This window comes from Spermophilus citellus (assembly GCF_964194105.1).
Source record: "Spermophilus citellus genome assembly, chromosome: 7".
NCBI lineage: Eukaryota > Metazoa > Chordata > Mammalia > Rodentia > Sciuridae > Spermophilus > Spermophilus citellus.
Window position 1 is genome coordinate 82,477,039 of NC_138188.1, and position 24,718 is coordinate 82,501,756.

Genomic DNA, 24,718 nt, shown 5'->3' on the forward strand with positions numbered 1-24,718 from the left:
TTAATAGCCTTCTGTGCTGACTGGAGGCAGAAAGATTTCCCTTTGGTCTCCCACACTATTTGAAAATCACTTCAATTTGCTATTTTATTATGAAGGAGTGGTAGCACAACTAAGTACAAGATTACAGTCTAGTGCCAGCGCTGGTGGCTGGCTGGCTGTGATATTGCACAGGATTCATAAATCTCATGCTGTTTGAGATCCTTGTGGACATTCTTCCAGACATATACTGGAGTGGGGAGGTGCAGATCAAGTGTGCAGGCTTGCAGTGGTGGAGCATATACAGACTTGCATGTGCAGACATGGGTGTGGGTGTAGCTATGTGTTGGCTTATAATTTTTAAAACAGATTCTAGCTTAGAGAGCAAAGCATCAGGCTGGCTGCCCATAAGATACAACATCACTGAGGTGTATATTTTTCTAGTGAAAAATATTTTCTGAGGAAATGTACCAGTGTGAATTAAATGTAAGCTTGACAATCATCCCCGAATGGTCTTTAACTACATACATGAATTTCATAAATACTTTTTTGGCACTTACCTGGAAATCACCTGTCTCTAAATCTTAGGGCCTCCATTTTTGTAATAATAATAAAAACTAGCAATCCAAATAAAATAGCTATAAAATTATTTAAGATTTTGAGGTGTCATATATCAACCAAAAATTTACTTCTTTATTTTACAGTATTTCTTGATTATGAATTTATTTATTACAAAATTTGTCTATGCCAAGATACACCATCACCAATGTCAGTTCAAGATGGTGCACTGTGTCCATACTGCAGCCTCTGATCACATCTCAAATCATTCAACAGAAAGAAAAGGTTTATTCATAGTTTTTGCAAAATATAGTCGCATGGGCAAACAAGAAGGAGTATCATCCAAAAGCCATAAATCTAGGATAAAATAATAAAAAGGAAAAGCAGCCATATTGGGTTAAGGAAGGAAACCATAGCTTGAAATATGCTCAGGGAAAGACGGTGGGGAACAATAAGAGTGTGTGGAAGGTGGTGCTACCAACTAAAATGAAGACACAGAGGAGGACCAGGATGGTCTGGTGGTTGGGAAGAAATGATGCGTTTCATTTCCATCACGGTACATTTGAGATGCTGATGAAACACCCCAACATGCAGTCAGCAATTAGAAATATGAATCTGAAACTCAGCATAAAAATCTTGAATAATATTACAGATCTGGGAATTGGTAGCATAAAAGTGGTTATTAAATCCAAGCCATAGTATTTCTGAGGAAGAATTTTTAGGAAAAGCTGACAAATTGAACAAAGTGGAAACTCTATTCCATTCCAGCCTAAGTGGCAACACAGATAGACTCCTGAGGTAGCTAAGGAAGAAGTGAACAGAAATGAGAAGGAAAAAATAATATGGAGTACCGAAAGCAAAGGGAACTGAGCATTTCAGGAAGGAGCAATTAAGCGAATGTGTCAAGTACAACAGAGAAATTCAGAAAGACAGACTGAAAAGCATCTGTGTATTAGCATGTCAGAGGTCCTCAGTGACCTTAACACTTTGAATGGCTTGCTCCAAAGCAGAAACAAGATTGAAAAATTAGAATGAAAGATTGATAAGAATTAGTTGGTGGAGATAATACCTTTGGGGAAAGAAGTGGGTGAGATATCAAGGCAAAAGATAAACCAAATGCTAGTAAACTAGAAAAAAATCAAGGTTTATTTTTCACATTTTTATTTTGATAAATTATAAATAACATACATTTTATTCTTAGCAGTTTAAAATATACATTTCATTGGTATCAAGGATACTTATATCATCGTGTAACTGTCACCACCATCCATCTTTATAACTCTTTCAGCCTTGCAAACCTGAAACTCTGTACCCATTAAATAACAATACCTTATATCTCTCTTTCACCAGGCCCTGGCAAGCACCATTCTACTTTCTGTCCTCTGATTTTGAATACTATAAGCATGTCATATAAGTGAAAAGATACAGTATTTGGGTTTTTTGTGTGTGATTGGCTTATTTCACTTAGTATAATGTGCTCATAGAAATATGAATCTGAAACTCAGCAGAAAAATCTTGAATAATATTACAGATCTGGGAATTGGTAGCATAAAAGTGGTTATTAAATCCAAGTTCAGTCTTATTGAAGTATTATGTCAAAATATTCTCCATTTTTTAAGGCTCAATAATATTTCATTGTGTGTATGTGTGTGAGAGAGAGAGACAGACAAGAAAGGCATTTTACTATCCATTCATTTATCAATGCACACTTAGTTTGCATTCATGCTTTAGCTACTGTGAAGAAACTGTTATGAACCTGAGTGTACAAATATGTCTTTGAACCTTGCTTTCTTTTTTTTCTTTTTTTTATTGGTTGTTCAAAACATTACAAAGCTCATGACATATCATCTTTCATACATTTGACTCAAGTGGGTTATGAACTCCCATTTTTACCCCAAATACAAATTGCAGAATCACATCGGTTACACATTCACATTTTTACATAATGGCATATTAGTGACTGTTGTATTCTGCTACCTTTCCTATCCCCTACTATCTCCCCTCCCCTCCCCTCCCATCTTCCCTCTCTACCTCATCTGCTGTTTGAACCTTGCTTTCAATTAATTTTGAATATATATGCAGAAATGAAATTGCCAGATTGTATTGTCCTTCTATTTTTAATTTATTGTGCAACTGCTTTACGATTTCCTACATTGCCGGTGTCATTTTTTATCCCCACCAATGGAGCACAGGGTTTTGAATTCTTCAAATCATCACTAAAACTTATTTTCTAGTATTTTGTTTGTTTTTATAAGGAGTCATTCTAATGGGAACGATATGGTTTCTCATGGTTTTGACTCAGATTTCTCTAAAGATTACTTTAGTTCAGCATCTTTTTATGTGCTGATTGGCCATTTTTATATCTTCTTTGGAGAGATATCTAGTCAAGTTTCTTGGCTTAGTTTTGAATCAGGTTACTTGTTTTTTTTTTTTGGTTCTTGACTTTTAAGAGTTATTTATACAGGCTGGATACTAATCTGTTGGGAGATATATAATTTTCAACTAATTTCTCATTCTATGAGTTGCCTTTCTACTCCATTGATGGTGTTTTTTGGTACCCCAAAATAACTGTGTTGTTGTTTGAGACAAGGTCTCTTTAGTTCCTAGGCTCCTCTCTCACTTCTGGCCTCAAGCATTACTCCAGCCTCAACTTCCTCAGTAGCTGGGGCCACAAGTACATGCCACTATATCTGCTCGATACAAAAAAGTTTTTAATTTTCAGGAAATCCAATGTGTCTTATTCTTTCTTTTGTTTCTTGTGCCCTTACTACCATATCAAGTAATCATTGCTAAATTTAATGACATGAAGTTTTCCATTTGTTTTTTTCCTAATAGTTTCATAGTTTGAAGTTTAGGTCTTTGACCAATTTTGATTTAATTTTTGCATATAGTGTTAAATAAAGGTATAACTTCATCCTTATGGTGTTAAATGAAGGTATAACTTCATCCTTTGGTTTATGGACATTCAGCTTCCCTAGCACAATTCATTAAAAAAGACTATTCTTTCCCCCATTGAATGATCTTAGAAAAACAAGTCAAAAGTCATTTGGCTATTGTCTTAGTCCCTTCCTGCTACTATAAAATATATATAATATTTGATATGTGTGTGTGTGCATATATGTACACACACACATACTCACTCTCATATACACACACAAGTCTGGATAATTTATAGATAATAAAACTTTATTTATCATAATTCTGAAGGCAGTTAAGTCCAAGATCAACACACCAGCAGATTCACTGTGCTTTAAGGGCTTTCTCTTTGCTTCTCTGATGGCAGGTGTTGCTACATCCTCACATGGAAATAGGGACAAAAGCTGTGTCTTCACATGATAGAAGAGAATAAGGGCAAAAACGAACTAAAGTACTCCCTTCAACCTCTTTCATAAGAGCACTAATCCTAGTCATTAATAGAATGTTCATGGGGAGGGGGTTGTGGCTCAGTGAAAGAATGTTTGCCTAGTGTGTGTGAGGCACTGGGTTTGATTCTCAGTCCCACACATAAATAAATGAATAAAATAAAGGTCCATCAAATCTAAAAAAAAAAAAAAGAATGTTTATGACTTAATTAATTCCCAAAGGGTCCTGCCTCTTGATATCATCACACTGCATATTGGATTTCAACATATGAATTTTGGAGGGACACATAGATTCAAATCATAGTAAATGCAAAAGCTAATTTCTGGTCTATCTGTTCCATTGTTCTCTCTTTATGCCAGTATCACAATGTTTTGATTATCATATCTTCATATTAAGACCTGAGTTCTTCAGTTTTGTTCTTTAATCAAGATTATTTTGACTATTTGGGATCCATTGAGAGTCTTTATGAATTTTACAGAGGACTCTTCTGTTTCATTAATTTTGGGGATTTTGATAGAAAGTGCATTGAATCTATAGATTGTTTGGGGTAGTATTGTCAACAGTTAAGTCTTCTAATCCATGAGCATGGGACCATCTTTCCATTTGGTTTTCACTATACTAGTCTTTCAACTCTTTAGTTATGTTAATTCCTAAGTGTTTCATTTCTTTTGATACTATCGAAAATGTAATTGTTAATTTCCTTTTCAGATTGTTCATTCTTAGTGTGTAAAAAGCAACTGATTTTTATTGATGACAGTATTCAACAGTTTTGCTGATTTTTTTTATTCTACCATTTTGTGTGTATGTGAATCTTTACGGTCAACAGAGATATGATTATTGTTCTCTAATTCAGATGCCTTTTGTTTTCTTTTTCTTGCCTAATTGCTCAGATTAGAACTTCCAGTACTGTGTTGAATATGTGATGAAAATGGCATCTTGTAACCTCACTCCTGATCTTAAAGGAGAGGCTTTCAATCTTTCACTATTAAAATATTGCAGTGTTTTCTAACATATGGATTTTATTATTTTGAGGTAGGTTTCTTCTATTCCTAGTTTGTTGAAAGTTTTTATCACGAAGAGGGATTGAATTTTTGTCACACTTTTTCTGCATCAATTGAGATCATCATGTAGGGTGTTTCATCATGTTATATGATCTATCACACTAATTAAATTTCACATTTGAACCATTCTTGCATTTCATGAATGCATCCCATGTGGTCAGGGAATATGTGATTCTTTTGATATGTGGCTAAATTTTGTTTGGTATTATTCTTTTGAAGATTTTTTTTCCATCATTGTTTAATAAGGGATATAGGTCCCTAGTTTTTGTAGTATCTCTCTAGCTTTATTACCAGAGCAATGCTGACCTCATCAAATAAATCAAAATGACCTTCCTCTTCAACTTTTTGGAAAAATTTGAGAAGAATTGATGTTAGTTCATGTTCAATAGAAATCACCAATGAAGCCATTTGATCAAGGGGTTTACTTTGCTAAGAGACTTTTGATTTCTGATTGGACCTTCTTAATATTTATAGATTATTTATATTATCTACTTATTCATATTTGATCTTGGTAGGTTTATTGTTTTGAATTGTTTCATTTCATTCAGGTTATACATTTGTTCATATATAATTATTCAGTATTTTCTTATAATTTTTATTCCTATAGAATCTGTAGAAATATCCACATTTTCACTTCAGTCTTAAATAGTTTGCATCTTCTCCTCCTGCCTCAGCCCCTTGGTCAATCGAGCAAAAGGTTTGTCAATTTTGTTGATCTTTTTGTAGAACCAACTTTTGGTTTCATTTTTGGTTTTTCACTACTATTTGTCTATTCTGTATTTTTCTGTGCTCTATTAGTTTTTATTATTTCCTTATTCTGGTAGCTTTGGTTTTTAGTTTGTTCTTCCTTTTCTTATCCTTTAAATTATAAAGTTAGGTTGTTGATTTGATATTTTCTTTTCCATTGTAAGCATTTAGAAGCAAAATTTTTCTCCTTAGCACTTTTCTTTCTGTGTTCTACAGGTTTGGGTATGAGATCTTTTCATTTTTCTTTATGTATTTCCTAATCACCTTTACCATATCTTATTTGATCCATTTTTTAACAGTGTATTAATCATCTCTCCATAAAGTTATGGATTTTCCAGTTTTCTTTCTTTTACTGACATCGATCTTCATCTGTTGTGCACATAGAAAATAGTTTATATGATATCTATTTTTAAAAGTCTGTTTAGATTTTAATCTGTAGCCAAACATATGGTCTATGCTGGAAAATGTACCATTCACAATTGGGAAGAACATGTATTCTGCTGTTGTCAGGGAAACTATATATGTGTTTACAAAGGTTGTATCTTAAAAATCAAGGGTTTTACTAAAAATTGAAGAATTAAGCAATAAACTGAAGGAGAAGAAAAGGAAGGAATTAAACAATTAAATTGATTAAGTAAAATATCACAAGAGATGAAAAGGTGTAAAATCAGGAACCCTGATGGAAGGTTGACTTTGAACAACAGAAAGCAAACCATCTTCCAAGACTAAACAGACTGTGTTTTGTGGATCTGGATAGATTTATAAGGTTCAAGCATAAAATGAAGGAACTTATAGCTGATGTTCTTTGATTTTTACATAATGGAGGACAGAATACAGGGTAGTTTGATGATAGACCCCCATTTAGAGTGAATATTTGGAATAATTGCAGGAGTTAGAAGTATAGTGCTGATCATTAAAAAGCTGTACCAACAGAGGAGGTTCTATTCCAGAAATGGTCTTTTCTTGACCTCAGCAAGGGTAACCAACTAAAAATCTTTACCAATGTTTTTAATGTAAGTGGAGGGGGAGAGGATCTTCTGGCTTACTGTCCAGAAGCAATGTAATTATTAGTACTAGTTACTTGTGCTATTCCCTCAAACCTGCCAGTCTGGGAGTTTTGAATCTGGAAAAAAAAATAACTAACTAGTCCTGCTGAATGTCCAGCTACTACTGAAGAATGTAAATTTATTATGATAGTGGTATACATTCTTATGTGATTTTCAACACAAACACTCAAATTCCTAAAAGGTAAGATTGGAGATGATAGGAACTCTAGTTTGTAGAACAAGTACACAACAAAAAGAAAAAAAAATAATGCTAAGAAATTGTGGTAATAGTGAAATAATATAGGTAGATAACCAGTAAGTTAATGCTAGTTAAAGAAATAGGGTTAAAAGTGTGATTGTGTGTGTGTGTTTGTGTGTGTGTGTGTGTGTGTGTGTACACACATGATGGAATATCACTCAGCATTAAAGAAGAATGAAATTATGGCATTTGCCAGCAAATGGATGGAGCTGGAGAATATCAGGTGAGGTGAAGAAAGACAATCCTAAAAAACCAAAAGCCAAATGTTTTCTCTAATATGCAGATGCTAATTTACACTAAGGAGTGGGGGTAGGGAAGAATAGAGTTACTTTAGGTAAGGGGAGTGAAGGAGGGCAGGGGTTATGGGGGAGGTAGGATAGTAGAATTAATCAGACATTATTACCATATGTACATATATGGTGTGATTCTAAATCATGGACAACCAGAAGAATGAGAAATTATACTCCATTATTATGATGTATCAAAGTACATTCACTGTCATATAGAAGTTTAATTTTTTTAAAGAAATAGTCTATCAGAAATAAATAGAAATTTTATGTGCTTTAAGTCTATATTAGGTACAAGAGGAAGTACAGCTGCATATTAGGGTAAGAGAATTGAAGAGAACAAGGATGTATCCAGCAAGTAGAATGTTGACAGCACAAGAGCCAGAATCAGACAAGTCAACAAGGGATGGTTATTAAATAGTCAAGAATTTTATAAGATAATTGTTACATTGTTAGTAGCTTGAAATTTGCCAGGATGAAATTATTTATTGTGAAATGCAACAAATCACTGATATATAGTCTTATTTTTCTCTAGACACCATTTTACCAACATAATACTAAACTGATGTTTAAAATTTCTAAAATGAGGCACTTTCAGGGATAACAGTTCCCATGTGAAAACCTGGGAGTCAATGGCCAATATTAATGGTCATTAGTTAACCTGCTTAACTAATGCAGCTAACATTTGTATTTGCTTTCTGAGTCAGGCATTATTCTGGTCTCATGCAGTGACTCATCTATTGCTAACAACAGCATCATTAAATAAATATTATTACTATCTTTTTTAGATTCTTTTTTAAGCTGCTTATTATAGAAATTTTCAAGTATATAAACAATCAAAGATAATAATATAGCAAAACCCCGTGTGCCCATTGCCTGGTGACTATAAATATCAGTTCATGAGAATTATATGCCCATTTAGCCCTTTCTGTATTAGATTATCTTGATGTAACTCTTAAACATCTTATCATTTCATCTCTAAACATTTCTGTGGATCTCTCCACAATGTTTAAATGTGGATCAGAGATGAGTTCAGTGGGTAGAGTGCTTTCCTAGCATGCCTGAAGCCCTGGGTTCCATGCCTCCTCCCACATGGAAGTGGCAGCAGATGGGGACTTTATATAGTATGTAACTATAATACCATTATTATACCTTAAAAATCAACAAAAAATTTCTCAATTTCATCATACTTCAGTCAGTATTCAAACATACCCAATTGCTGCATAATATAAAAAAACTGTAATGTATTTGTTTGAATTAAGATTCAAAAAGAGGCACACCTTGCATTGATTGATGTGTCTCAAGTCTCTTTTAGCCCATAGGTTATCCTTTCACTTCCCCACCACCATTGGTTCTTTATATCGATACATGACAATAGGATCCATTTTGACATAATTGTAAAAGTATGGGATATAATTTATTCTAATTCATTTCCCAGTACTTCCCCTTCCCCCTGCTTCTCCTTCTCTATTCCTTTCCCTCTACTGATCTTTCTGCTCTTTATGTAAATTTTTATAATTAGTGTCTTGTAGATGTAAATGATATTGTGATTCACTGTGGTACATTCTTATAAATACATAGAAAAGTTAGGTCAGACTCATTCTACTGTCACTCAGATTCCATCCCTCCTCCCTTCCCTCCATTACCTTTCTCCACTGATCTTTCTTCTCTTCTTTCTATTTTTATCCTCTCTGCCTTATTGTGAATTAGTTTCCACATATCAGAAAACATTCTTCCTTTGAATTTTGGGGACTGGCTTATTTCACTTAGCATTATAGTCTCTGTTTCTATCCATTTACCAGCAAATGCCATAAAGTCATTCTTCTTTATGGTTGAGTAATACTCCATTGTGTAAATATAACACATTTTCTTTATCCATTTATCTGTTGAAGGACACTTAGTTTGACTCCATAACTTAGCTGTTATGAATTATGCTGCTATAAACATTAATCTGGCTGTTTCATTGTAGTATGCTGATTTTAAATCCTTTGATATTATCACCATTTTACTGATAAGGATATCAATAATGAAATTACAATTTAATACATATTCTCTCAATAATTTTGGCTTCAGTAGAATGTGCAAAGGAAAGGTGGACAGAAAAATAAGACACAAAAATGATAGAGATAGAAAGGGGCATAGATTTTGGACAGCAGTGATTCCCAATCCTGGATGGACATTACAACCATCTAATTTGAAAATCTTTTAGCAATCTTAAGTTTTAAGCTGCACCCTAGACCAACTAAAGAACCAGTTGGGATGAGATACGTTCACTAATAGTTGTCAAAAGTTTCCCCAGTTGAGCCCAATATACAGCTGAGTTGGAAATCCACAGAAATAGTTTTTTTCTTGACTATTAATATGACTTTGAATTTTCTCTGGGTCACATAGGAAGCCATTGTAGGATTTGGAATACAGGCATAAAATTATTATGTAACTACATTTTTAAAGGATAACTGTGGTTGCTATATTAAAAAGAGGTTAAAATAAGGCACATATGAATGCAGAGAACTTAGGAGACTTTTGTAATAATCTGGGTAAGAAATGATGATGGCTTCAGCAACATCAGTTTGAAAAGTAGAGCCAATAGCCTTTGCTGGCGACTTAGATGAAGTGTATAAACAAGAAAATTCAAGGAAAACAATAGGCAATAACTGACTCCGAAGGTTATTGTGTTTTACTATTAAATGGCTGAAAGACATAAAATTCCTAGGACAAGTTCTAGTAAAGTATTCATAATATCCTGCAATATCACTATAGTGTGTTTCAGAACATGTCACTAGAGTTTTGTAATGATTTTTCTGTTGCATCCTGGTCTGCTTCATCAGGTGACAAAAATAGTCTTAATTTTCATTATTTAAAAAATCTGCATATGCCTCAGGAATAAGAGGATTTAATAATACATATAATTTCATATCAGCATTTCAGAAGCAATGTAAGTCACTTGAAGAGTTCCTGGAACAAATGCAAAGCAAATATTAATTTAAAAAATTAAAGGGATCTTTAAAATATTTATGTACTCAAACTATAAATCTAGTAAAGATGGCATTTTACCTTATGCTAGTTATTTATTAATAATGAGAGCTGAATTTTATTAACACACTTTTCTTGTAAATTGTGTATATGTGGCTCTACTAGCGCCAAGGTATAAGGGCAAAATTAATCTGTATAACCTTCATCTTATGTCCAACTGTGAAAAATAAAATAAAATTCCTTTTACTCACCAATATTTTAAACCATAAAATGTGCAATTGAATCCAATCCTAATTAATTTTAAGAGAAAAAAATATGTAAAACTTAATACAAGTGAATGTTGTTGTTTACTAAAACTATGCCAAGTTAATATCAAATAAAAATTCTAAAAATATTACACTAAATAATAAGATATATAAAGCATGGTGCACTTGGAGCCAAGCATAAGGACAATTGAACTTTTATTTTTAAATTAGAAGTTAGAGCATCAATACCCACTACCCTAAATTTATCTCTTTAAACATTTAGTGTATTTAGCATTTATAATTTGTAGTACCTGTTACTATGAAATTGTATTTTATTATCTCCTGGTTAATTCTCCTTTTATATTCTCCTTTTATATAAAAAATATTACACTGATTTTGATTGCTTTATAATTTATAATTATACTGATATAATGGAGAAATTCTATGCATTTCTGAACTCCTCTTTAATCTTTCCTTTCTCTGTGTTTGAACCACACAGGAGATTTTAGATTTACATAACTAGTTATTAAACCCTAAACTTGTGGTTCTCAATCATGCTGGAAAACCAGAATCACCAACCTAAACAGATTTTCCAAGATACACATGCAGACACAAACAGATATATATTCTACATAACTGTCCCTGGTCAATTCTGATACTTGTTAATGATGTTTTATCAGATAGCATTCTGTTACACTTCATCCCATATACCAGCCAAAACAATTTTAAATTTGTTTGACATTATAAAAATGCAGCACCCAAAGCATGTATCGATTATCTTAATAGAAACTGGAGCAAAAACTTTAGAAAGAAAAAGAAAAAAAGCAAATTCAGTAGTAAGCTCTGTGAGCTTAAGCTATATTATATTCAGATTCATTTTAAGCTCTTAAAATGTAATTCTGAAATCCAACTGCCATGTTACACAAATCCATAGCTACATCTTTTCTTCCTGGATTTTTTTTTAGTTATATTATAAATGACATTTTTAAGTTTCCTTATGTCTAAAATTTCTGAGTCCACTCTTGGTGGCCTCTCACACCTGTAACTAAAAATATAACTCTGCCTAGCTTAAGTTAAAAAGTCCATGATGACTATAAGAAAAAAAGTCTTTGAAGGATTTGTTAAGTATTCCACAGGAAATTATAGTAAGATTTTCAACTAGGGAGACCACAAGAACCAAGATGGTTTTCAGTAAAAAGTTGATATTGACTTTTATTTATTCAATCGTTATTTTAAAACAAAAGTGATTTGATATTTTCAAATCTTTAAATAACTCTAGTCATTCCTTTTTCAAATTCAAGAGCATGTTAAAAAGTCATAACATCGTCAACTTTCTAATTTAGAAACATATAAAAACAGAATTATAACTTTAAACTTAAGTTATAGAATTAATACTCCAAGGACTATTTTCTGCAAAGTCATTGAATCAATTATTCAGAACTCAAGAACGCTTTTTCACATAAATATTTCTTTTAAAGATTTCACTTAAGTCCCTAGGCAGACCTGTAAAAGCCTTTTTAATACATATTATAGCTGAAGGATGTAACTTCCAGTAGGGGTGGGAGTTTCCTTCAAAAATGGGGGAAGTATATTTTCCTCCCATCTACATGACTTACCCTTGGTAAACATTTTTTTAAAGGCCATATTTTTTTGTCATCTACCTCTTTCTTCATGTTCACTTCCTGGGTCCTTAAATATTTGACTTTTACTGCTATATATTACATATGGTAGTACATCATCCCATCCCCTTGTACCCCCAGGATAGACCTTTTTCCATCTTGCATGATCACCTACAACTTGGATCCTCTCTTCACCCTACTCTAAGCACCCATTATGTCACTGTCCCAGATTTCAGTTGAATGTAGGGTTAGATGAATTCATACTAGCATGTTGCTCACAAATACTGTTCTCATTTCTCCAGAAGAGTGTGCATTTTTTTACATGCATTTGTACAACCAAATAGAATTTTAATAATGGAATTCCAGGTAACACAACAAAAAAGAAGTGAAAAAATGAGTACAAGATAGGTGAAGATATTTTTGGACCAAGAGACAAGCAGAAACCCAAAGGTTGGTTCCTAGTTGTTGTGTGCTTCATAGATTCTCATCTTTTCTCTCATATTAATCCATTGTGTTTCTCACAACATCTCATTTTCTCTGAGTGACCTCTAGCAACAACAGAAGCAGGGAAACAAGAGGCTTGTAGCATTCACTATTTTTATACCTCAGTCTTTTATAAACCATCTAGGAAGGCACATTTCCTGTACAACCATTTCACAGTGCAAGTCAAAAGTTTAGATGTAATAATTTTACAAGCCTTCAGCTAAGCCTTCTAATCTGTCTTGAAAACTGGTACCACCTCCTATAACTTGGGGTAAGTGAACCAAAAACATCTTTCAAAATATACATGAACCAAATTTCACTACTTCATTTTAAATCTGTCATTATCCTGTAATGTTCACTGCACCTTATTTGTGAGGAATCTTTGGAAGTCTGTGTATTTATTGTAGGTCACTAATGTACTTAATTGTGAATTGGATCTTCTATAAATGTTTGTTGAATGAGAGATGTATAATTGTTTTTAGTTCTACTCACAAATGCCAGTTTATCATCTACTGAGTATAGTGGTCAATACCAATCATGTCTAACCTTTTTAGGAGGTGTATCACTAAAATTATCTCTTTTTTATAAAGGATATAGCACATTTTCAGCAGAAGTTTAAGAACAATGATTTTTATTATGGTCCACAGATCATTTATAGTCTCTATGGGTTTGTGGGTTTGACATCACTTTGATTCTCCAGTGAAGACCTAAAAATAAATATAACAGAAATATTATAAGGTATTTAGTTCCCTTTTCCTCATTCTAAGCAAAAGTGTAACTGTCTGGTAGTCCTTATCAAGGATTCTTGCCCACAAAAATTGAGATAGTTGTAATCAGGGCTTCAATGTTCTTATTCATTCATGATATTCTCAGAGAATCTCCAATATTAAAGTCAATTTTCCATGAAAAATACTTCAAGAGAATCTCTTGCTACTTACTAAAAGTCTGAAGATCTTCACTTTTCTAAGAGAAAAATAAATTCAGTTCAACCCAGTGAGTGAATATATTTAATAAGTACCATGTGCCAGGCATGTTGTTAGGTCCTGAGGTTACAAAGTTGAAAAACAAGTTATTTTTGTTGCCCTGGAAGAGATTATGTTTAAGTTAGAGGGAGATATAGGGACATGCATATATGGTTTTAGCCACTGTTGGTGTAGACTAGGTGTCTCGAGAAAAAGGGAGCTAATTTTATTCTCCTACTTTCCTCACCAGTCCTTCCCTTGCCCAGTCCATTCCAGGTCCTGATGGCTGTGTCTCTAAAACAAATCACAAACCTGGTTCCAACCACCAGTATCTCTTTCCAGTATTACTCTGATAGCTTCCAAAATGACCTTTCTGCTTCCATTCTCCACATGCAAATCAGAATATATCTCTCAATCCCCAGTTAAAATTCTTCTATAAGTTCTCAACATTTAGAAAACATTTCAATTCTTTGTAATTGCTTATATGGCCCTGCTGCTGGATTTTAACTTGTCTTACCTTCCCAGCATTTCTCTTACTGTCCTCACTCAACCAACTCCAGCTTCATTGGCCTTCAATTCTCAAGCATGACTAACTCATTCCTATCTTAAGCCATTTGCACTTCTGGGAACTATTCACAGTCTCCACCATGTCATTCCTTTTTAGATCACTCCACTTTTTATTTTATAGTTCATCATTAATTAAAATGATCTCACTTATTCTTACTATATATTTTCTATCTCCCTGTCTGCATTTAAATTTAGGAACAATCAGAACAGGCACCTTTCAGTTTTACTTCCCATGTTGACCCCAGTCTAGAACAATTATTGGCCCATAGTAGATATTTAATGATTCCTATTCAAAAGGATGAATTTGGTGATTCAACATTTTTAATGAAAACCTCAGGTGATAAAAGATTAGAATACATTCCTGGAAGAGGGAACTGGGTACGCCAAGCACATTAGACATATAATAATATGTTGTCAGGTTGAATTTAATACACAAAAAATTTTGAATCAGAGTAAGTACAAAAGACTACAGATAGTGTGCATGTACAAACATATTTTTTAAATCCCATTATTATGTATAATTATAATGCACCAATTACCAAAAGAGAGACTAAAGGCATAAGCAAAGGTCAAATCCTTGCATTTATGCTAACAACATTGTATTAAATTCTGTCCTTGATATCATTGAAGGTTTTTTAAGCTAGTCAATGGGGCAATATTTATGTTTTCATCAGATATGAGTATATTTACTTAGTGAAAAAAAACCTCATTAGACAATAACGTGATAGCTTCAGGACAACATGGATGAAATCCCACATTTGTCAAACTCAGGCCAAGGCCTTAAGCTCAGCGTAACAAGAATGAACACTGAGATGCTTAAAGTGTCTGTGGGTACAGCTTACAGGGTAGGACCTTGAAAACCATAGAAAAGATCTTGTGTTACTGCAGAGACAATATGACATGCCAGTGCTCAGAGCTGATGGTTGCTGTGCTTTAGGGTCCTGGGGGGACCTATGAAACTCTGCAGCATGCAGACATTTTATGTATCACTTTCAAAAAATCCCTCCAATCAGGCTCACCCTTTCTGTCAGATAGAGGGTAAACTGTGTTTCTCAGCAGTCAGACTGAGAAAGCAAAGACAGAAACGATGAAAACAAACAGAATTCTAGCTACCCATCTCTGAGCTGCAGTGTGTAAATATGCCACATTCACTCTCTTTCATTTGAATCTGCCTTCCTGAGAAGAAACCATATGTCATAAAAAAATTCATAGTTTCTTTTTGATTAATCTCCAGTAGAAGCCCAAAGATATTAAATCTCAGCACCCTCACATTTTTCTCCTCCCCTCATAAACAATTCAATTCAATTTGAATTAATATTTATCGAGTGCTGAGGCGATGGATGGCAGCATAGTGGATGCTGTAATAGAATTGCTACATAAAAGGGAGAAGACTCATGTCCAGTCTTAAGGAAAGAAAGTCGTCTATTTTATACAAAAGAAATAATATAGCAATAACAACCAGTGCACTTCAAGATAGTGTCAAGCTTTGTTTAATTCAGTTACCATGTATTAGCCATCTTCAAGGAAACCAGGATGTCTTAAACCAAACTTAAGGGAACTATATTGACAAGGGCTAGAAAAGGAATATAGCTTTTTTTTAATAAGAGAATTGAATTATTTCTAGAGAAATGGATTTGAACCAAACCTCATGTATTAATAAAATGGGCTATTCTTTTCAGCCAGACATAGATGAATGGATTCCCATGTTAGTTTTTCTGGAGTGTTCTTGTTTGTTTGGTCTTATTTTAATGGTCTCAGAGGTCTTTTAGATCTTTCTTTATTATGTTAAATTATGTTGCCCAAACCAGTCCAGACTGAGGTTATGTTTGAACCAGCTCTTTTTCTCACAACTGCAGAAAATAAGAATATATGCTGTATGTTGATTTTTCAGAGTTCAAATCCTGGGTCTGCCTCTTTCTGGTTATCAAATTTCTTTCAGTTTGGCCTTCTACAAAATAGAGATAATAATTACAGTAACATCTCACAGTTGTTGTGAAGATTAAATGAGTTAATACCTGTACAGAGCTTAGACTGTGACTGGTCTGTACAGTTTCATAAATGTTAGCTATTTTTGCCCTAGAACAAGATGGCAGCAGTTAAGATATACTCTCCCAAAAGAATACAGAACTGTTTCTGAAGCTTCTCTGTCATTAAGCCAACATTTTATAAAGAATAGATAGAGGGAGGGAGGAAGGGATGGATGGATGGATGGATGGATGGATTTATCAGTAGTCAGACAGATATGCAGTTAGATATAGAGATTATCACAAGTTGTGTCTGCCAGGAAACAAAATATAGAAAAGGGATTTGCATGTAGGAAGTGTACTGGGGTGAGCTCTCAGGACCAACTCCCTTACTGCTGTCACTTTAGGAGTTTGGGAAACTGATGGATCTTACCTGAGCCCCTCTCTAGGGAATGCCTGTGGCTGAAGAAAGCCACCTTACCTAAGGCCATGACACCATTACAGGTTTGTCTGGAATCTAATGATTGTGATGAGACAGTACACCACTGTACAAGGTTCCAGCATGTTTTCCTTAATTTTGGCCAACTCTGAAATGTTACTTCAGATCTAAAACATCAATATCCCATGGAATGGTGGCATAGTGGCATTTCATCTTTCCCTTGCTGCCTAATCCTGCTTTCTTCTCTTCCTCAAAGGTATCAATCCTGAGATTGTCTCATCACAGATCTAGATTTAACATAATAAATAAGTTTAACTGATTCACCAAGGACATTCTTAAAAGAAATTAGTTTTTTTTTCCTGTGAGTTCATTTGGCTGAGAAGAATATGAAAATACCGGTACAGTTTGCTTTAGTGCTACTGCCTTGATTCATGGTTTACCCACCATTAGCACACATGTCAGTGCAGTGGAAGGCGAGGACACGTATCTTAGTGGTATGATGGAAATAATTTTGACCTCAAGGACCCCTGCACCAATTGAATTAGAGATAATAATATACATTGTTGCAGTCCCATAAGAGAACATGGAAAAGGTGTTTTAGATTGTTTTCACACACCAAAATCTCCCCTTTTAAATGATACCACTTACTGTTATTAGAACCATGATTGCTGAGTGGTTGATAGGAAAGCAGTTAATTCAAGTCTCTTTAAATGTTGCTAACAAGAATATTTTAAATGATCAAGTAAAGAACAACCTGCATAGAGGCTGAGGTTGTGGCTCAGTGGTAGAGTGCTCACCTCGCATGTATGAGGCACTGGGTACAATCCTCAGTGCCACATAAAAATAAATAAACAAAATAAAGTTATTGTGTCCAATAACAAATAAAAAACATTTTTTAATGAATAACCTGCATAAGAGCTGGAAAGTAGAAGTAAACCAAATGTGTATCATCAACTAATGAATGAATAAGCAAAGGAATAAAAATATTTAGCAATAAAAAGTGACATTGATACATGCTATAATGTGAATGAATCAAAAAAATTATACTAAGTGAAAGAAGACAGAAAAAATACATATGTGGGATTTCACCTACCAGATATATATCCAGAATAGGGAAATCTTTAGAGATGTAACGTAGATCTGTGGTTGCCTAGGGTGTTGGGGGTGGTTGGGGAAAGTAAGAAGTGATTGTTAGTGACTGTGGGGTTTATCTTGTAGGGGATGAACAAGTTCTAAAAAAGATTTTGATGATCACGGCACAACCCTAATACTAAAAAATAAATGTATACTTTATATAAAGGTAAATTGTATGATGTAATAATTGCATCCCAATAAAGCTGTCAAAAACAATTTGGTGCTTTATACTGCCCCAAAAGTAAATAAGAAATCAAATTTCAACTTAGTCTTTTGTTAACTATTAATCTTTATGTACCTAGTGCTTATGTTCTCAGTGAATTTTTCAGTAAACTGGAAAGAAAATTTTTGACTCATTGCAATTATAAAATTTTTATGATAATCAGAACTTATTAAATAATAACCATTATAAAAATAATTCAGGATCAGTGTGTGAGTTTTATAAGTGATACTCCCTCTAAGTCTGAGTTAGATGACTCTGTTCTCATTGTACAGATAAGAAAACTGAGGCACACTGTAGATTTTGGGTGATTTCATTAATATTTCCTGCTACTTAGAAATTCTGCTTGACAATAACTGTAATATGAAGCAACTTTATTTTTTAAGAGATACAAGAGCCACCTTATTAAATTTAGTATAATCCTTTCTTGGCCAAAAAATTAATGCTTTCAATTCTACTCAGAGGTTTTGAGATTCCTAATAGAGGTGAAATAGGTAGAGAACATGATAGAATAGGCAGATTTCGCCTGATAGTGTTCTGTCTAAGAAGATGGATTAGAAACATAAAGAGCTAATAACACCAAAGATTTTCTTTGCTAGGTTATCTTTTAGACATTAATTATACAGAAGAGCCTGCTTAAATGGATACTTGTACTGTAAGAGTGCTTCTTTTAGGAGAGGGTTCTTTTCCTTACTCTGCACTTGAGTGGAGAGATATTATCAGAGAGCTATCAGGGAGATAAGTTGATATAGTAAGATAAAGTTTATTTCATTTGTAGAATAACCGTATTCATTTAAAGCACCAATGAATCATCATTGTATAGGAAGCCTTATCACTATGACAGATACAGTCGGATCACCCTGTGCTTAAGAAGTTACACTGTAGTTTTAAATCAAACATCTGTGAAAACTGCTTTAACTTGGAAAACTCTTAAGATACTCTTATTTGTGCTACTCCTACATGATATAAGGTAATACCACCCTATAATCTCTTACTAGAGATTAGCTTTTAATATCATTAATAAATAAATTTGGCCTGATATATAAAACCAACTCAAGAAGTTTTTATGTTTCTCTATAACTCCATTAAAGACAATAATCTCCAAATAACTAAGAAAAATGATATAAATTATTTTTAAAACTTAAAATATTTTTTATCTTCATCCTCTCTAATTTCAAGGATACTTCTTATATCTGGTTTTGTAGTTTTAAACATCCTGTACAGATGATAATTGGATTTTTTTTCTCATTCATAAAATCTACATTCCTTTTTAAATCAAGGTGGAGGGAATAAAATGTTATTAACTATTATATGACAATACTCTTCCTGGCTCATTATTCATATCACAGTATTTAATTTAATCTTCCCAAGCAAGACTTAAAGTAGTCCTGTTTTTGATCTATTGTCAGCTTCTTTTCTATTTGTTCTATGAACTTAAAATAATGGAGAAAAAAAACTAGTTATTTTCTGTTTGCTTGTGTTTTTTTTTCTTTCAGTAGCAGCTTTCTTAACTTTGTTCTTGTTCATTCCATCACATTTTCTGTTTCCTGAGTGACCTCACCTAACTACCATTTTTCACAGTATTTCTAGTTATCACATAGATTTCATCCAATTGTAGGCTTTGCTGCCCTCCTGCCCACCTGTGTGGCTGGTTCAAAGCTTGTAGCTGTGGAAAGTGCATTCCATTTTCTCAGTAACCTTTGATCTCACTTTATTTGACATTAGTTCCCTCTTGTTACCAAAAGTTTTTTTCAATCATGTTTCTGGAAGTAAATTTGGTTGGTCCCCTTCTATCTTTTGTTTAGTTTTCCTTTATCATACTTCTAGCTAGACTTTTCCCCACTCAACTTCAAACAAATCCTTACATTCGTTTATGAACATCATGTTCAGCATACTTGATGTTTATGTTCATTGGCTCTGATAAAATAAATGCAAGTGTTCTGTTTCCTACACACACTCATGCACATACACTCTATTAAAATACATCAATTTTAACAATTGTGCTTCTCTTGTAGAAACATGATGGCCACTTCACAGTCATCCAGTTGGTCGGCATGCTCCGAGGCATTGCATCAGGCATGAAGTATCTTTCTGATATGGGCTATGTTCATAGAGACCTGGCGGCTAGGAATATATTGGTGAACAGCAACTTGGTATGCAAAGTTTCTGATTTTGGTCTCTCCCGAGTGCTAGAAGATGATCCAGAAGCTGCTTATACAACAACTGTAAGTTTATATGCCATTTTCCAATGTAGCTTGTTTACTTTTATTGTTTTTAATATTATTAGAGTAATTCTGAATTTGTTTTTCCCAATTTTCTACTTTCCTTTAACATTGCGCTAATTTTATGTAATTATTTGACAAGCACTTCCTATAGCTCTGGGCCTGGTTTGGGGGAACAAAAGTCTCATATTTGACTATTTTCTTTCTAATGTATTGAGACTTTAACATCATGTTTAAGATCCATATCATCACTGCCCTCATGACAACTCTGTCTTTGCCTGAGGTATTTTTGACACTTCAATAATTATCTCCTATAAATGGAACTCTTTATAGGCCGATAGTGCAACCAATTAATATCTCAGGAATAGTAGGGTAATGAGGGGTTATGAAATGACTCTTTTTCTTATTATGGAATGATCTGATCATACTTAAAAATGAAGTTTCTTTGAAGTTATAGGATTACTCTCTAAACTCTCAAAATGGTACTTGGGGAAAATGTAAGCAGAATGAAAGGCTAAAAAAACTTGATGACCAAACCATTATCCATAAATTATATAATGTTGATATGATCCATGAATGGTTTTTCCAAGGTCATTTTTTTCTATTGAACTCTTTGGTTATTTTTTTTAACTTCAGTCTCAATATCTCTGATCAAGTATGTGAAAGGTACAAATGTGTAAAATTATATTGTACTTTATTTCTTACACAAAACCCTTACCATTGAATCACTTGATAATAGGCTTCAATGAAAAATAAGCCAGTAAAACTATTCAAGGTTTTCTTACTCTGTTCTATTTTTCTAACCCTACATATTATTTTGAAAGATGTAACCACATTTTAAAACTTTCTTTTATTTCATTTTCTGTGAATTTTTTTTGCAACTTCACTGAATTCAATTACTCCAGAATGGATGCAAATTTAATATTATGAATGAAATATGTTATGCCTTTGCTGCTTGCTTTGTACAAATGCTCTGTTAATTTATCCATATTTTCACAATTTTGTCAACAAAAATATAGTTATAAAAATAACTCAATTTCTGAGTTTTATAGATAAGGTAGCAGTATCTATTGATCTTTTAATTTAACCAAAAAGCTTCATAAAATAAGTCTATTGAGCCTGAAAACAAACGGTTCATTTTAGAAAAAAATAATATTTTTAAATCCATCTTCCAATTGGAAAATAAAATTGTTTTCATTTTTCTTGAGGCCTTTATTTCTCTCTTTTTTGTTCTTTGTAAATGTATAAATTGTAATAACTTTTAGGGTTATAGAAAATGTTCATAAATCGTATATTAAGCATATTCTTCACATCTCTGAAGAATAGTATTTAAAATTATATGAAAATTATACAATATTTATAAAAATTTTAACAAAATCAATTCAAAGAATAAAATCAGGAAATAACTATGAAACTCTTTAACTATAGGCTATAGGCTACACTTGAAACCCCTTATTAAGGAATATTTAACTGCTTTTTAAAAATAGAATGCTCACAACTAAATTTAAAATACTAATAAAATTAGCAGGTAACCCAAAGTTTGAGACATATACTGGCTGTACTGTAACAATTTGATCCCTAGATTCTAGGCATTTTCTGTCTAATGTTATTATAGGGGCTATGAATCTGGTAGAATACTATTTTAAACTTAGATCAGACTAGAGAATTAAACAGCAGATTAAGTAGATAGAATATTTATACTACAAAAGGGGCCTGTAAAAAGCCATAGTTTATGTCTTAATTATGAAATGTCTCTGATTTAAGAGATATTGATTAAATGGAAAATAATGTAATCAATTTAAAAAAAAAATTTTTTAATTCTCAGGGTTATACCTTCCTGCTCAGAGAATTTTGCAGTGCAAAATATCATTAAATGATTAATAATGAAAATGGACATTCAATATATAACATAGCAAAGTTGTTGCCTTCAAAGAATTTATGCTTTCACCGACTCATGCTTCCTTACAGTTCAATAAAAATAAATACAGAAGTTTCAGAGAAGAATTTAAAAGAAGGCGTCACAAAAAGATCAGATTTGGACTGGATCTTTAAAACCTTCATGAGACAGAGTGTTGGAGGATAGGCAGTCCAGATGAGAAAAGACATGGAAATGTGGAGAAGTGAATAGGCAAATATATAGGAAAATGGACAGTTTGAAATGGAGACCAGAAGTGAAGGGGCCAAGTTTCTTGGGAGTAATTGTGAATGTTCTTGAAAAGTACTCCAAGGAATTTGAAGGTTTTTCTATAGTAACTAAGCGAAATTGATTTATTCAAGCAGCAGAATAACAAACATAGGTGTGTGTCCTAGAAAATACTGTTGACAATAACGTAGAGAAAGCACAGAAGAACAGGAGTGCTCACAGGGAAGCCAGTTAGGCATTTTTGCTGTAGATCAGAAAGGCCACGTGATTTTAATTAGGGCAGTGGCAACTGAAATAAAGAGAAGGACAGAACATTGAAAATCTTTATGAAAGTATAATTTATAAGATTTAGTAATTGAACATAATTTATAAGGAAGAAGGAGGATTTAAAGATATTCTAATATTTCTAGATTGAACAACTAATTGAATAGAGACTCTGTTAAATAATCAAGACATAGAATCCCTATTAGAGATGGCCTGGCTAACAGCAAAAGATTATAAGCAAACTTAGAGCAAGACATCATAGATAGATACTCTAGTTCAAAGTCATCAAGATAATACCAGTAAGCACTAGCATTCTGTCCAAACTTTATGTAAAATGTTTAAAGTTTTATGTAAATGTACTTAGCTCCCCCCCCATGCAGTACTTTTGTATATTTCCAGTTAAAGTGAATTAGATAGCTAGAACTCTTTACTGCCTAGTGAATCTATATCTCAATTACATGAAAGAAGCTTCAAAGAACAAGCTCCCTCATATATTTAAAAAAACAAATTTGATTCATTTTTTTAAAGTTCTATCTGTATACAACTTTTTTAGAGCCTATCTTTCATCATGAATATTTCTGAGTTGTTTTTTCTCTTGCATAAATATAATTGCTATTTCCTCATTATTTTTAAGTGTTTTTACAATCTACACCAGGAAGGATTTGGGGGAAAGAAAGACTGTGAAGGGTATGAAAACAGGAAGCTATCATGGATAAACATTGTGTTTTATTCTGTTTTTTGTTTTAATCTTCAAGAAAATTAATCTTTAGAATCGTGTGCTACATGGATGTAGCCCTTCCTATTCAAACAGGGGCAGAATAAATAGATCTTTTCCACTACAATGTCTTTGTCTATTTAAATTCCACATATCATAATAAATGGTAATTATTACTGGCTAAAGAAGTCATACTGGAAAGATAGAGGGCCAGTCTAAACTCAGTGCTGGCCGTGACATTACACTGGTCCACAGTGGCAGATGAGCAATGGCTGTGGGAGCCAGAGTGGCCAGACCAGAAAGAGGTTAAGAAGAGAAATTACCCTGGCAAAATCAGTGAGTCCTTTAATGTTCTATTAAAAGTCATATTATACATTATTGTGTTCCCTACATTTTAAAATATTACTAAAGTAGATAAAAGGTTGAAATTTGAAAGTAAATATAACTAGAAATTATAATATTTCTTCCTACAACTTGAATGTTTTATATGGCCTGCTTTAGGTCTAAGATTTATTTATTTAATGTGCACTCAACATAGTTTATTATATCACTGCCATACTTAGGGTCCTATTATTAGAGTGACAATTGTGAAGTGGGTTCGCTTACAACCACTCCCCCAAAATGGACTCCACTCCATGAAGAAGAGGAAAGATATTACCTATGCCAACTCCATAAGTCCAACTCCATATTCCCACTCTATACTGAGCTACTGTTTAGGCCCACCATGCACAAATTACCTATTTGTCTGAGTTTGCTAAGACATCACACACGGAAGTTGTATGAAGCAGACTTAGTAGTTACATTTAGGCAGCAAGGGACAAAAGAAGCATAAGATCTATTGTGTGCCTGTACTCCAAATATCTAGAAAGTTATATAGGTTAGATGGAGTTGTTTTGTTTTTGATACTTGAGACTGAACCTGGAGGTGCTTAACCACTGAGCCACACCCCCAGCCCTTTTTAATTTTTTATTTTGAGATAGGCTCTCGAAGAGTTGCTTAGGACCTCACTAAGTTGCTGGGTCTGGCTTTGAACTCAAAATCCTCCTGATTCAGCCTCCTGAGCCTTTGGGATTACAGGCATGCATCATCCACCCGGCTACATGGAGTTTTGACTGCACAAACCCTACTTTACATCACATCTAAAGGACTCTGAAAGGCAGCCTGCCCTGTGTTGTATATCTCAAGAGAAACATAACTGACTAGGAAAATGTTTGAAGGATATCCTGCTTCCTGGGGAGACTGGAATAAAGCTCAACTTTTTTTTTTTTTATTGGTTGTTCAACACATTACAAAGCTCATTACATATCATCTTCCATACATTTGATTCAAGTGGGTTATGAACTCCCATTTTTTACCCCAAATACAAGTTGCAGAATCACATCGGTTACACATCCACATTTTTACATAATACCATATTAATGACTGTTGTATTTTGCTACCTTTCCTATCCCCTACTATCCCCCCTCCCCTT

General features: G+C 33.4%; 1 protein-coding gene across 1 annotated transcript in view; it reads left to right on the forward strand.

Moving 5' to 3' along the window:
- Nucleotides 1-24,718, forward strand: part of EPHA6 (EPH receptor A6) — a gene marked incomplete at both ends in the record, with an annotated part of 842,065 nt that overhangs the window by 715,082 nt on the left and 102,265 nt on the right. The window contains 1 exon segment of the mRNA XM_081301897.1: nt 19,919-20,128. Coding sequence (XP_081158023.1) covers nt 19,919-20,128 — 210 coding nt within the window.